At 36.3% G+C, this 14292-nt stretch overlaps 2 protein-coding genes across 3 annotated transcripts; one reads left to right on the plus strand and one right to left on the minus strand.

The window, feature by feature from the left end:
- Positions 1-1593: 1593 nt before the first annotated feature.
- On the minus strand, positions 1594-5402 carry LOC133534610 (protein cornichon). Its single transcript, XM_061873809.1, has 4 exons — positions 5230-5402; positions 5048-5160; positions 4808-4951; positions 1594-2237 (listed from the first exon to the last, which is right to left on the minus strand). Exons 1-4 carry the CDS (start codon positions 5377-5379, stop codon positions 2210-2212), a joined length of 435 nt encoding a protein of 144 aa, XP_061729793.1. The 5' UTR covers positions 5380-5402; the 3' UTR covers positions 1594-2209.
- A 489-nt stretch (positions 5403-5891) lies between these two features.
- On the plus strand, positions 5892-14292 carry LOC133534606 (endoplasmic reticulum lectin 1). 2 transcript variants are annotated; one of them, XM_061873803.1, is made up of 8 exons: positions 5896-6254; positions 6368-6599; positions 7077-7241; positions 8616-8905; positions 9460-9513; positions 10778-10942; positions 13081-13243; positions 13961-14292. In XM_061873803.1, the coding sequence occupies exons 1-8, from the start codon at positions 6096-6098 to the stop codon at positions 14278-14280; spliced, it is 1548 nt and encodes a 515-aa protein (XP_061729787.1). In that variant the 5' UTR covers positions 5896-6095; the 3' UTR covers positions 14281-14292. The 2 variants fall into 2 exon arrangements, with proteins under 2 accessions (XP_061729788.1, XP_061729787.1); XM_061873804.1 differs by lacking the exon at positions 9460-9513 and having other exon boundaries at positions 5892-6254.

Here is a 14292-nt window from a genome sequence, read left to right on the forward strand (position 1 = left end):
GTATGAAATTCCTTTACATATCATCTTCACTCATCGCACCTGATATGTAGTATTTCCGGACATTATTTGAAGTAAGTCATGTCAACATTTCATTAAAAGTTTGAGAAAAATAGCATTATTGATTTTACTATTTTCCTCGTATTCTTTCCATAATATCAATCAGTGGTAATCGCTGTGGGCCACACATATTGTAAACAATATAGTAATTATTTTTGTAAGTATTAATTGTAGTGGCTGTTTGTTTACTCTAATAAAGAGAAAAAAAAAATTCACCGTTCAAACCTTCCCTGGACCTAGAAATATTCCAATACCAAAATTAGCCAAATCGGTCCAGCCGTCCGCGAACTTAACGAAAAGTTATAAATAGCAGCCAGATACCGGGACTTAGTAAGAAAGTACACATAAAAAACCTCCACCTACAACGGCGACTCGTATTTACTATCACAAATTTAAATTATTAAAATAACAACCTGAACAAATTAAAAATGAAAGTTTCTTAATATCAATGGTTGTTTAAAATGCATAACATCATCCCCATATAAAGCCGGTTGTGATCAAGAGAAATCAAATTAATATGATCCTAGCTAAACTACACGTGAAAAGTAATCCCATATATTTTCCAGTGTTGGTTGGAACGACATAATTCTTTCGTTAAAGATATAATTTGAATACTTCTTACTATGACTGTCACAACGGGCCGCCATTTGCGAACTAAATAGCTCCGCGGCACAAAATTGACGCCCCGCCCGCTTCGGCACAATGTGTGTGGGGTCATTTTTCAGAGCTAGTTCGACATCTATGTTTATTATCAATCGCTGATATTTACCCGTTCGGAGAACGTTACCGCGTAAATAACCCTACCCTAATAATTTACCTACTGCTGACTGTAAGGATGGTTGTAGACTAGCGTATTTTTCTGCGCGTATACGGTCATTTCAGCGTTATCGCGTCATTCACGAAGACGCGTGCCTTGACTCGTACTTATTGTCATATTATTAAAGGTTAGAGATTTGTCAAATCTGCGCGTCATCGTGGATGACACGAATTTTACGCGCGTTACATTTCCCTAAATTTGCTTTTACGAGCTTAACCGCGCGTTACTTTTTCATACATTCTAGCTCGTATAGACCTATTTGAGCTTATACGACTCGTATGAAACGCTAGTGCTGGACACGTGCTGGATGTGCATGCTCGGAACCGCGGATATCATGTTTTTTAATTCATATTTTTAGCTTTTGTGCATAATTTTTTAAAGTGCGTTTTAGACTTAAGTTCGTGATTTTTTGTCTATCGAGCTCAAGCAAGAAATCACGATCCCAATCGCTGAAGTCCCTTGAGAAAATCCTCAAGATTGGTAATTAAATTATTGATAACCGTATTGTTAAAAAAGCCGCCGCGCTGCCGGAAGCGTAACTTTTCCATTTTTTCCTTTAATATAAAATTTAATAATAATTAACCGTATTGTTATCTAAAAAAGTGGAACAATTTTTCAATAACTTCACTCCCTGAACCTACGGCACCTTAAAGTAAAAAAAATGTAGCCAGCATGCACCTATTGATGTGGACTGTCAAGTGGACAGAAAATCAAAAAAATTGTATTACATAAATTATTAGCAGTAATTTTTATTAATAAAATACTTTCGTTCACAAACAGTCACTAGAATCGCAACAGTATACGGCAACAACCCCAACAGACATCAATACAAATAAACCGCAACAGTATAAAGTAAAAGATATGCTATTATTATTATATTGGTCTTACTGAACCAAGTGGAACTAGACATGATAATTAATATATTGCTATTACATTCTGCAATGATTCATTTTATGATCAGATTTTATTAAGTACATGCTTATAAACAATATAATTCTTGTAATTTTCTTTGGTCCACAAAATATTGTTTACTATGAACACATTACAATAATTTCAATCAATATTGTCATGAATATAATTGGTAAAATATTTTTACCTGATACATTAGAGTTCAAATAGATTTTATTTTATAGTGTTCATTACCAAGTGAGTAAAATGAACTGTAAAAAAAGAAAATATTGTCACCGATCTGCCAATAAAGATTAATAGAATGATGAGTTTTTCTGCCAGGGTGTTTAAATCATTTACACAAATTTGTTCCTCATACTATTTGACTTAAGGGGTGCTAATTATAAACAACATTAAACCACTTAACATTAGGGTCTGCCATCCAAATTATGCTGCAATGAGCACCACAATCATTCTGAAAAGAGAACAATATGGTTATTATATGTGATAACAGATTTCTAAGGGGGGCTAAGATTGAAAGAAAAGTAAAGCAAAACATTCCGAGCTATCTACTCTTTTTTTGCTCTGATGCCCCACTACTACTACTTACCTCTTTATTAGGTAAACTGTATGTTTTGGAGTTATCAATCAAGCTCCTCAAGCCCTCAACTGACCCACAAGACTTCTAGTTCTCTAGATTAGAGATATTAAAACCCCAATGAAATATTAACCGGGCCATCTAGTGGGTTAAAAGCTATTTAATGGTAACGGTAATACAATTTTGACGACCTGTCTGGCCTAGTGGGTAGTGACCCTGGCAATGAAGCCGATGGTCCCGGGTTCAAATCCTGGTAAGGGCATTTATTTGTGTGATGAGCATGGATATTTTGTTCCTGAGTCATGGGTGTTTTCTATGTATTTAAGTATTTATAAATATTTATATATTATATATATCATTGTCCAAGTACCCTCAACTCAAGCCTTACTGAGCTTACTGTGGGACTTAGTCAATTTGTGTAATAATGTCCTATAATATTTATTTATTTATTTATTATTATTTATTTAAGAACCATTACTGATGTATCACATACCATTACCAAAAATTACAACCAAACCTGCCAAGCCATTTCTTAAGATAACTGGTAACATTTATACTAACATGGCCATAATTTGTGCTGTACCTACATTACATTTGCTTATTTAATCAACTTAAGTAGAAACAGATTGCAATGCTCATTTTATTTTCAAAATGGGATCAATGCAGAAATTAACTGGTGACCCTTGGCATATACAGTCAACTTAAGCCCTTAAGGCTTAGGCCTTTAAGGTTCAGCTAAACCGTAATCAACAATATAACACAATAACTAAACTTTGGTATCAACATTTCACCTCCTACTAACTCATATTTTTAAGTTGTACTATATACTACATACATAGAGGTGTCTATGTCCTTTGAGTAGGACAAATGTAGGCAGAAAGTTTAACCTTCATGGCAGAGTAAGGTTTGCAGCTAAGACATTTTATAACAAAAAGATGCCGAAAATTGAAAATTTGCCGCTGTCAAAGCAGCGAGAAATTCACAGCGGTGTGCCTCAAGGATCTGTCCTTGGACCTGTGCTGTATATAATATACACATTTGACCTGCCTCATAATCTCCATTGTAACGTCAGTATCTTTGCCGACGACACGAAGATATTTTCTAACCCTCTACACGACTTCGACCAACTCCAAAAAGATCTAGACGAGATAGCAAAATGGTCAAAGGAATGGCTTATAAGTCTGAATACTGAAAAATGTACAGTGCTACAAGTTGGTAACCGCAATCCACATCTTAGCTACGCCCTAGAAGGAACCAAACTTACACCAGTTAAAGTGCAAACGGACTTGGGAGTCAAAATTACTGAAAACCTCAAATGGGAAGAACATCTCGCAACCATTACCAAAAGAGCTAAATCCTTGATCTACCTCGCTAGAAAAGCCTTTGGAATCCTAACGCCAGAACTCATGCTTAAGATATATAAGACATATGTTAGACCCATCTTAGAGTATGCTTTTCAAGTCTGGAGTCCTTATTTCGTCAAAGATGACCGAAACAACTAAAAAACATGTCTTATGAAGAAAGACTTAAAGTGCTGAAGCTCACAACATTAAAAGATCGCCGAGAGCGCGGAGACCTGATTGAAACGTTAAAGATTCTGACGGGACACTACGATATAGACCAGTTTGAAGACCTGTACAAGCGCAATAGTAACACCCGTCTGCGAGGCCACCAATATAAGTTAATATCTGAACTGTCTAAAAACAACCCCCGCAGACATTTTCTCAGCAACAGAGTGGTCAAAGCATGGAACAAACTACCAGAAGATGTGGTCTCAGCACTGAATGTCAATCAGTTTAAGAACAGACTAGACAAATACTTAACCAGCGCAAAGAATACATATTAAGTGAAGATCACTCAGATACAGGCAACTATCAGTTGTTTCAACTGCCTGCCTGATTAATAAATAATAATAATAATAAAAAAATGTTTGAAAGGTTTGTATAGATAACTAAAATCTGTTCTCTGCATTTTGCTGTCAACCTTTGATGTCTTTTAGAATATATCCATTGAAAGGTGACCTTTTCACACTGACTGTGGTTATGGGAAGCTAAGACAAGTACTGATATATACAGATTCAGCATGTATTTTTTGGTATGTCAATTAAATTCCCATGTAGCATGTATAAGGTTCTACTATACATTTAGAATATAAACCCCTTTAAATAGTACAAGTATAGATACAGTTAGCTGCAGTTTAATTAAATTCAAAATAAAAAATAACAAACCCATGTATTTCGCTTTTGTTACCCTTACTGAGTGTCATGAAAATAGAATGCTAATCTGAACACACACACACACTCACACACACACACACACACGCACACACTTTGATCACTGCACAGTGAGAAGTGAAGAGAGAGCAGCTAAACATTGTGGCCGCAATCCAACTTGTATCTTGTTCAATGTGCATTTAATTAGGCTATTAATCACACATGCCAAACTTACCCGTATAAGTATAAGAAGAACGACAAGAGGTAGAACGCCAATTTGATCCAGCCTTCTCTTTGACAAACTGTCAGAACATCTGCATTCATTATGCTTGTGGGGTCATACAGGCCAGGCCCTGACATCACTGGCCGCGTGCGGTATCTGCATAGTAAAATAACAAACACATTACTCATACCATCGAAGGTAAATCTTTAATTAGCATTCTCGTCACCTAAACATAACCTAACCTCTACTAACCTGTGTATGTGATACAGAATCAAAGGCACGTTTATCAACAGCGAAAACCATTCTCCCGATAACAGGAATAACACGTTTATAAACAAGTGCAGCAGATATTCCGGCAGGACTAGCTGAAAACAGATAAAATAGGTTACAACAAAGTCATCGCCCAGGTTTTCTCATAAGAAACAAATACTTACTGGGTTGAGGCTGTTACATTGATCTATTGGATTTTTATAATCAGTTTTAAGTTCATCAAAAGCTATCACATGGAAAATTGAGAAAAATATAAGGAATGCATCTATTATAAGGGCTATAATATAGGAAAAGGCAGGAAAGCTAAACGCCATTTTGACAAAACTAATTGACAAAATAAATGTCATGTGCCATGCCCACAGGCTATACTATAAATTATTCAATGCCCCCCGTTGTCTATTCACAGCAACTTAAGTGGATTTGGGACCCGAAATCAGTCCCGATTTCGAGCCTGATAATAGTTTTCGTTTCACGAAATATCAACGCATCGTTAACAATATTTGAAATGTAAAAAATACTTTGTTTCTAATTGCCAAAAATGTTCAATGTTTGATATTTTTGCGTATGAACTATTTATTTACATTTCAAATATTCTAAACGATCTGCTGATATTTGGTTAAACGGAAAAATAAAAGTGTGGATGTAATTGGCACTTTATGAACCAGTTCACTACGTGTTGGATATTGAGTGAACCATTTTAAATGAAGTATCATTCGCTAAAACGCTCAGGCGAAAAAATGCTTTAATTATATCACTGTATGGTCGAATTTCTTTCAAACAAGATAGCTGTCAGTTTCTTATCATCTGTCGTGGCTGTCTTGCATAGCTCCAGCTCATTGATTTATTATTCGAGTAAATTCAATAGTAACCGTGAATTGGAAAACAATATTGCTTTTTAATATTGCCCTGTACTTCTAATTTGTCTACATTAAAATACTTACGCTGTTATTTTTCGTGTACATTTTGCTTAATTTATGTACTTATTTATTACAATTACAGTGAATGATGATTGTGTGATATTATATTGAAAATGTGGAGTCTTTGTTTATTAGTGTTAACTGCTGTTGGATTCGTATTGTCTATCGAACATGATTACAAGGGATTCGATGATAGTATATTGTTTGGTATTAACTGGCCCGGTGCCGATGAAGCCTTGGAAAATCTAATTGATGGGGAAAAAAAACCACAGGTGTTTATAAAACTCTCAGAAAATCTTTTAGTATCGGCACTTAGTAAATATTACATCATAATAAGAACTTATTAGGATCAGATTCATAATAATTTACACATTTAATGTTACAGAACAAAGAAATCCACTTAGTAACAACATCAAACAAAGAGAAATATGAGTGTCACTTGCCAGAGCTACGAACCAAAGAGGCTACAAGGATAGAAGAGTATGACGGACCATCTCCAATTGAGTTGCTAAAGCCACTGTTTGCACAGAAGATATGCTCATATCGTCTGGAAAGCTATTGGAGCTATGAGGTTTGCCATGGGCGTTATATTAGGCAGTATCATGAGGAAAGAGATGGTAAGTTTAAAGAAAAACTAAAACTTATACATCTCCAAACTTAATATATTAACCGTGGATACTATATGTCTCTGTAATATTATATAATATACTTGACTTGGTACATACTAGTTATGTATTGTATTGTAATATGGGCATTTCCATCTCCAGATTTAATGTATTTTTAACCATATAGACTATACATCTCTATTGTAGTAATTATTTATTTTAAAATTATTATAATGTAATGTTTACCCAGGTATTGGCTGTTGTATTTATAAACGTTGTTATGTATTTTTCATGTCACTATATGATGTTGACTTGTAAAAGAGCCCTTGAAGCCTACTTGCAGAATACTTTTTTTAATTTTTGATTTTTTTCTAATTTTTTTTTTAAATTTAGTTTGTCTAATGGGCAAATTGGCTACAATGTGTATAATTACTATACTTAATGTGTTGCATTGTTACAACACATTCCATCCCATTTCCTTAATTCCAGGCAAAGTTGTGAAGACTCAAGAGTACTTTCTGGGCCACTGGAGCATGGACAAACAAACCAAGCTGGAGGAGCAGGCTAAGGTGCCGCAGGAATCCATGGCACCTCCAAGGACCACTAAGGTTGAAGGCCTGGTGCTGCCCTTTGTGGAGATGGTTATGGATGAGGGTGAGCCAGTAAAATATTTAATATATGTCTTTGGCTATGTCATTGGTGGGGTGTAAAACTTATGTCGGTAGATGAATAGGATCCCATTTCAATGCTTTAAAGATAATTAAAACTACTAGTAACCTAAAAAGCAGGCATGCCCAAAGGTATCAAGTTACATAGGCACTCTTCATAAACATGCATTTATGCCATAATTCATAAACACTTACTAGCACAATTTAAGGAATAATTTTGGCTATTCTTGTCCAATAATGATAACTTTTTATATTAAAAGCAACAGGTTGTCTTCTTTTTCTTCGCGTTGTCTCGGCATTTTGCCACGGCTCATGGGAGCCTGGGGTCCGCTTCACAACTAATCCCAAGATTTGGCGTAGGCACTAGTTTTTACGAAAGTGACTGCCATCTGACCTTCCAACCCAGAGGGTAACCTAGGCCTTGTTAGGATTAGTCCGGTTTCCTAACTATGTTTTCCTTCACCGAAAAGCGACTGGTAAATATCAAATGATATTTTGTACATACGTTCCGAAAAGGTCTTTGGTACGAGCCAGGGTTTGAACCCGCGACCTCCGGATCGCATGTCGCACGCTCTTACCGCTAGGCCACCAGCGCTTCTCAAAAAGCAATAGTTTGTATCCCATACAAACTAATGATTAAATTCTTAATGAGCTTCATCACTCCCAGGCAGGGACTGCATAACCGAAGAATAACAATACCTTTAAATAACTGTATGACGCCATACCGGTTCAATCCGAACCATTTAAGTAGCCAAATAAATTTATTTCGCTACCGAAAAATAACAGTTCCGTTATTTTTTCGAGTACCTTAACCACTTTTCATAAAGGTAGGTACCCTATCAGCTTACGCCAACTTGGTTCTTATTGGATGAAGCTGTCTATGTAAGTGTAAGCCCTTTTGATTTTATTTAATACTATCAGTTTGGCTATAATAATAATTAAGGTATATACCGGAAGAAATACCGGTACTTTTTAATTTAAAACTGTAGCGATACCTTTATATCGGAGCCGCGTGGCCTACCGGTATAATGTATCGGTATCGTAATTTCATACCGCTAGCATACCGTTATACCGTAACCGAAATCAGTCCCTGTTCCCAGGATTATTATGTAATGGCCCTATTTACAGCTATTTACGTCTTAATTGGTAATAATATGGTAACGTCTTAATGGTATAAAGCCTCAAATATGTATTCAAACCCATTCTATAGACTTCAATCAACGGAAAATATGCATGAATCAATTAATTATAGAAACAATGCTTAAAACGCTGTATTATTTGAGATGTCTTACCACATGGAATTTTATTTGATGTAGGTAATCTTAATGTTAAACTTTATAAAAGACTGCTTATGTATCAGGCACGCTCTGCGATCTCAACAACAAACCGCGCGTGACCCGCGTCCAGTACGTTTGCTACGCGCCTGGCAAGCACGAGGTGTACTCCTTCAAGGAGACATCCACCTGCGAGTATGAAATAATCATACTATCACCTTTGCTCTGCGAACATCCTCAGTTTAAATCCAAGGAAGTTGGCGAAAACATAATTAATTGCATTCCGATTGGAGACTCGCCAAAGAAACCTAGAAGTTTACTGAAAGCGGAGGTGGATAGTTTGAGGTTCCATCATCAGACCATTAGACTGAGCAATGTAAGTATGATAGGTTCAATATTGTTATAGTTTTTGCTATTTTTTTTATTAATTTTGCTCATGTTGTTTTTCTGTAGATTATTTTTATCGTTAGGCGGGGCAATTTCCTCACGTACAAAACGGCCAGACGTGCCTCGGCGCGTGCGTTTTCCTCGCCTGAGCGCGCCGCCTCGGCCGAGGCACATCTACACTGGCCGTTTTTTGCGTGAGGAAATTGTCTCGCGCGTATGCTTGCTCTGTCTGGACCCGGCTATAGTGAAGGTTTTAACTTTTTGCGTTTGTTAGTATTTTTAGTAGGTTTTGAATTAACTGATAGTTAATTAATATTATTGAATTAGTTAAATGCAAGTGAAAGAGTGAAAGCCAAATTTAAGTACCTAGTTGTTTCGCAGTCTTTTATTAATTATGTATTCCCTTGTAGATTGCTTTCGTTTTAAAACCTTTTGTATTTTTTTTTCATTGCCATTTTTTAAGGATTCTTACTTATGTTTTGTTTAGTAGTGTAGTTATTTAGTAATAGATGCTTGTATGTAACTTTTTGTTGGCATGTTAAGGACCGTGACGCTAAGGACATACTAGCGGTGTTGAAAGTTGAGAAAATTGAAAAGGTAAATATTCAATATTTTTTTATTAGTACTGAAGAACTACACATTAATTTTGATTTCTATTTTAAAAAAAGTATGAAAAGTTTAAGTATTTTTTCCATTCCGCAACCATATTTTAAACCTATTCCAAAGAGTTGACTGCATGCCTCATCATGAGGTACAATTACGCTACGGCCCAAAGAAATTCCTAGATTTAACGGCCCGCCCCGAGATCACTGCTTGGTCGTTGTGGCACTCAAAAAGACTCACAATACTGCAATAATTATAATTATAAGACTTGATCGTAAAAAAGGCATTAAGAGTAAGAAAATATCGTTACCTTAGTTTGACAACAGAACTAGCTGGCGCTGTATGGCACCGTATGTTTTGTGGTACCTAACAGAGTTGCCAAACGTTAACTTTTGCCAGCTGTCAACCAAGTAAAGGGGTTATTACATTCATCATTTTTCACGACACTTTCTCCTGAGAGGGACAGAGAAAGGTGTTTGTTGTTTCCCTGTCCCTCTTAGCAGTAAGATAGCAGAAAGTGTCTGGCCAAGGCCAAGGGCCGTACGACATCTTCAGCTGCCATATTTAACCAACCTGATAATCAGAGTTACCGCATCATGTATAAAGTTGGAAAGCGCCATCTACATTAGCTGTCAAACTCGAAGCACGAATTTGATTTATGGCGTTATTTAACAAGCAGTTGATAATGGTTTTTCCCTATTCGCCATTTTCAAATTTGTGTTTGTTTTATAGAAACAAAATTTACCAGAAATTTGCTAAGTTTTATGAATGAGGTCAGTGTATAGACATGTTACTCTTTGACAAAGTGTAAGAAAAGTAGGCATGTATTTTTTATTTTTATTTAATTTTATCACATTTTTTCTTTCGTTTTTACTTGCTCGGCAGCATTAAAACGGAATAATATACTTAAGAAATTATGGTAAAACTTATCTGATCTAACAAAAGCATGTCTATGTATTTATTAAATACACTATATAATTATATATATAGTATTAAAAAAGCTTAAGTATAAAAAATAGTTGAGTGAAAACATTTTCTGTATTAGAATTCAATATTTCAACTTTGTTATGATAAAATAATTTGCTAATATTTTCCTGCTACTCATATGCTTTTAGTGTTAAGAAATTGTAAATAGTTCTCTGCATGTTACTGTGTAAGCTACTGTAAAATGTAATTACTATTTCTCATATCAAGTTAATTGTATTCTGTTTGAGAAATAAATGTCTTAAACCGTATTAGAAAACTTTTTGTTGATCAGGACGGTGAAACGCACTTGAAGTTCGAACTGCACCCTCTAAACGAGGGCGACGACCTCGCGGAGGAGAGCGCCAAGGCCACGCAGGTCGCCGAGAAGCCCCTGCCCGTGATATCCGACGATTCGCCCGTCAGAGCCTTCCTCAACGGAGAGAACTGTCTCAATGGGGTAATCATACAAAAATATTTCAATTTCAATTTAATTTCAATTTATTTATTTGCAACCAAGTACAAAACACATACAACTTAATGCTAGGTGTACAGTACGTGGACCCTGATAGGGCGCAGCAAAACCTTATGGACTACATGAAACTAATTTTAATCTTATGGTATATAATGGCTATTAAAATATAATTAAAATTCGAACTATTCCATAATTTAATAAACATTCCATAAAAGTATTTCATAAAAAAATAATTGATTGACAAAGAAAATACAAATAAAAATAAAATAAAAATGCTATTATAGTCATAGTTACACTGCATTGGAAAAAAATAAATAATCATAGCATCAATAAAATTAAATAAATAACAAAATTAATGAAAAATAACAAAAAAAATATTAATAATAATTAAAAAAAAAAATCAGAATAATACACTTTGGAATGAGAGGCGGACATATTTGAAAACAAGATCATTAAAATCAAAAAGTAATGGGTGAATTTAGGTATTCATTTACACTATAAAAGGACTTTTCTATTAAATATGATTTTTAATCTTTTAATAAACTTATTAGTGTTGTGCTCATTTTTTATATCAGTAGGTAATTTGTTGAAGATCTGTATTGACATTGAATAAGGCCCATTTCTATGCATCATTAATTTTGATGATGTTTGACGCAAATTATTTTTGTAGCGCGATTCATATCGAAGAGGCCCATCTCCAAGAGTTGTGTAGAGTTCGGGATATTTTTTTACGAACTTATATATACACAATATATATAGACAAGCGTGAGCACAGCAATTGTCAAAAAACCCAAAGGTGTCTTAATAACACCACGAAAACTGAAAAAGTCTGAAAATTTTCTAAACTATACAGGGATGAAAACTTTTTTGCTCGCTAAACGTAGTTTCAAATTGCTTCAGGGAGTCCAAATAACTTACCAAAAATACAGGTTTAACTTTTAAGACTAGAGTTTTATACGCGCCGTATATGAGCAGAACAAAACGCTAGTCTGAAGCCGTTTTTTCATCGCGCTTTGCGTTTTTTATGTCTCTTTAACACGCTCATCATTCACTATGAGTTGCTGGCGTTGCGAAAAATATGGGGCAGCGACCTAAGTCGCGTCGATCGCGAATAAATATAAATTATTCGAAAATATGCAGCAATGCGCGTCCGATTCTAAGCGCGCACAAATCAGCACTGATGTAATGAGCGACGGAGCAGAATGTGAACACGCACTGCCCCTCGCGCTGCCGGTCCTTTGACTTCCGCACAAAAAAACCGCCATTTCGGGGAGCGCCGGACAGCGCGAGTGGCAATGGCAGTGGCATGAGAAGTATCGTGTTTACACACTCGTCCTGCCCACTTCCCTGCTCACTTCGGCTGAATGTAAACGAGGTATTACATTTTTAGGGTTCCGTAGTATACTAGGGTATCGTGCTTCGTCATGTCCGTCCACGGCTTTGCTCCGTGATCGTTAGCTAGAAAGCTGCAATTTGGCATGGATAGTAAAACGTTTTTCGTCTTGTACCTATGTTATTTTCGCTTTAACTCAATGGATAATTTATTATTATTATTATAAAGATATTTTATTATTCAAGTAGGCATATTACAATGCGCTTATGAACGTCGTATGAAATAAATCTTTTCAAAACATTACATCTTATAATTAACATGCATTGAATAAGAAAAAATACAATTTTGATTACTATAGAAATCATGCATTTACATACAGTAGCTACTTTTCTATCGGTGTATCGTTGAATTATTTTTTGATAAAGTGAATATTTTCGGAAATAATCGCTCAGTAAGAAAATAAATATGTCCATGGGTCCAAAAATATGAAAAAAAAAAACGTAGAATCAGCTTAATAAATATTTTCAATGTAAACTACACACGCGAACATGATCGGTTCAGCCGTTTTTTTATTGAATGCAAAAAGTCTTCTTAGTAAAACGACTTTTTCCTGTACAATGCGCTGCGAAAGGACTCCCTTGTCTTATTCTGACAGAATGATAACTACGGAGCCTTACACTGAGCATGGACTAACATATATACTTACTTTACTCGTTGCCTAACATGCTTTTAGCCGATCTTACGTTTGGCCTATAATATTCAAATATGAATTCATGAAAAAATCCTCCAGGGCACCGGATGGTGGAAGTACGAGTTCTGCTACGGGCAGTACGTGGTACAGTACCACGTGAACCGCAACGGCGAGAAGACCACGCTGATGCTGGGCCGGTTCGATGAGCAGGCGCATCTCGAGTGGATCAAGGAGAACAAGGCCAAGGCGCCCAAGCCTATAGGTAGGTTTAGTGCGGGTTGCACAACGACAACGCTCATCTATCTCCGCAAAGTGCTGTGTAAAGTAGTGTGTGTGTGTGCAAGGCGCACTGCCGCGGGTGCCATTGTAGGTAAAATCAGTCGCACGCGTCCGCGCTCGTTAGCGTTGCCCATACTGTTTATTTTTCGTTAACCTGCTCACCCCTTCCGTGTCACCGCGGCAGCTAATGGATGCCCTTAGCGTTTTGACGATTACAGACGCTTTGGTGCAACTGGCCCTTAGTATTGACAGTAGCACGTGGTTAAGATATATTATATCGGAGCGGCTAGTGTTCACAAATATCTGAACAAAGCGTATATTATCAAGACGTTAAAGTGTCTGTTCAGAGCGCCGTTCAATGCGCTTCTTTGCTGAACGCCTTGTGTTGTGTAGTTATGGTATCTGCATACCTACAATTTAAAATTGCACCCTTAGGAGGCAGATAGATGGATAGAATACTGTTTATTCGCACACCGTAAAAATAAACAGTTTAAAGAAAAACAAACTTTGAAACTTTGGGTTGCGGAAACAAAGACTTTAATCAAAAAGATTAGGTGTCGAGTAGGTATAGGTAGTGAGTTCTAGCCATTTGGCGTTCAATGCTTGTATTGATTTTATTTGAAAATATATATGTTTCACCAAGGAACAACTTTTTGTAAGAATGTCAACCGTAAAATTAAGTTACCCACTTTAATTTCAGGTCAGCGCACTTTTATAACCCACTTCTACTCCGACGGGGACATTTGCGATAAAACCGGAAAGCCACGGCAGACCGAAGTAAAGCTAAAATGTCTGGAAAACTCGAGCTCGGCTCAAGTCTCCTTATATCTCCTAGAGCCAAGAACCTGCCACTACATTCTCGGAGTGGAGTCGGGACTTATATGTGACATATTGCCATATGCCGACGACAACGGAGTGATTAAGTCCAACCCGTTGTTAGGGAAGAGAGAAGAAGTAACAGGACCAAAGGAAGAAGGAGAAGTAAAACCGGAAGAGATGCCAAAACTAGGAAATGATTAGAGTAATGATTAG

This window comes from Cydia pomonella, chromosome 2 (assembly GCF_033807575.1).
Source record: "Cydia pomonella isolate Wapato2018A chromosome 2, ilCydPomo1, whole genome shotgun sequence".
NCBI lineage: Eukaryota > Metazoa > Arthropoda > Insecta > Lepidoptera > Tortricidae > Cydia > Cydia pomonella.

What these genes read in the sequence shown, in the direction of transcription:
- LOC133534610 (XM_061873809.1), bottom strand. Translation starts at nt 5,379, where the DNA reads ATGGCGTTTAGCTTTCCTGCCTTTTCCTATATTATAGCCCTTATAATA. An exon ending in ATTCTGTATCACATACACAG is followed by an intron (nt 4,952 to 5,047) that starts GTTAGTAGAGGT and finishes TTTACTATGCAG; the next exon opens with ATACCGCACGCGGCCAGTGA. An exon ending in TTCTTCTTATACTTATACGG is followed by an intron (nt 2,238 to 4,807) that starts GTAAGTTTGGCA and finishes TTCTCTTTTCAG; the next exon opens with AATGATTGTGGTGCTCATTG.
- LOC133534606 (XM_061873803.1), top strand. Translation starts at nt 6,096, where the DNA reads ATGTGGAGTCTTTGTTTATTAGTGTTAACTGCTGTTGGATTCGTATTG. An exon ending in ATGGGGAAAAAAAACCACAG is followed by an intron (nt 6,255 to 6,367) that starts GTGTTTATAAAA and finishes TTAATGTTACAG; the next exon opens with AACAAAGAAATCCACTTAGT. An exon ending in CAAGGCGCCCAAGCCTATAG is followed by an intron (nt 13,244 to 13,960) that starts GTAGGTTTAGTG and finishes CTTTAATTTCAG; the next exon opens with GTCAGCGCACTTTTATAACC.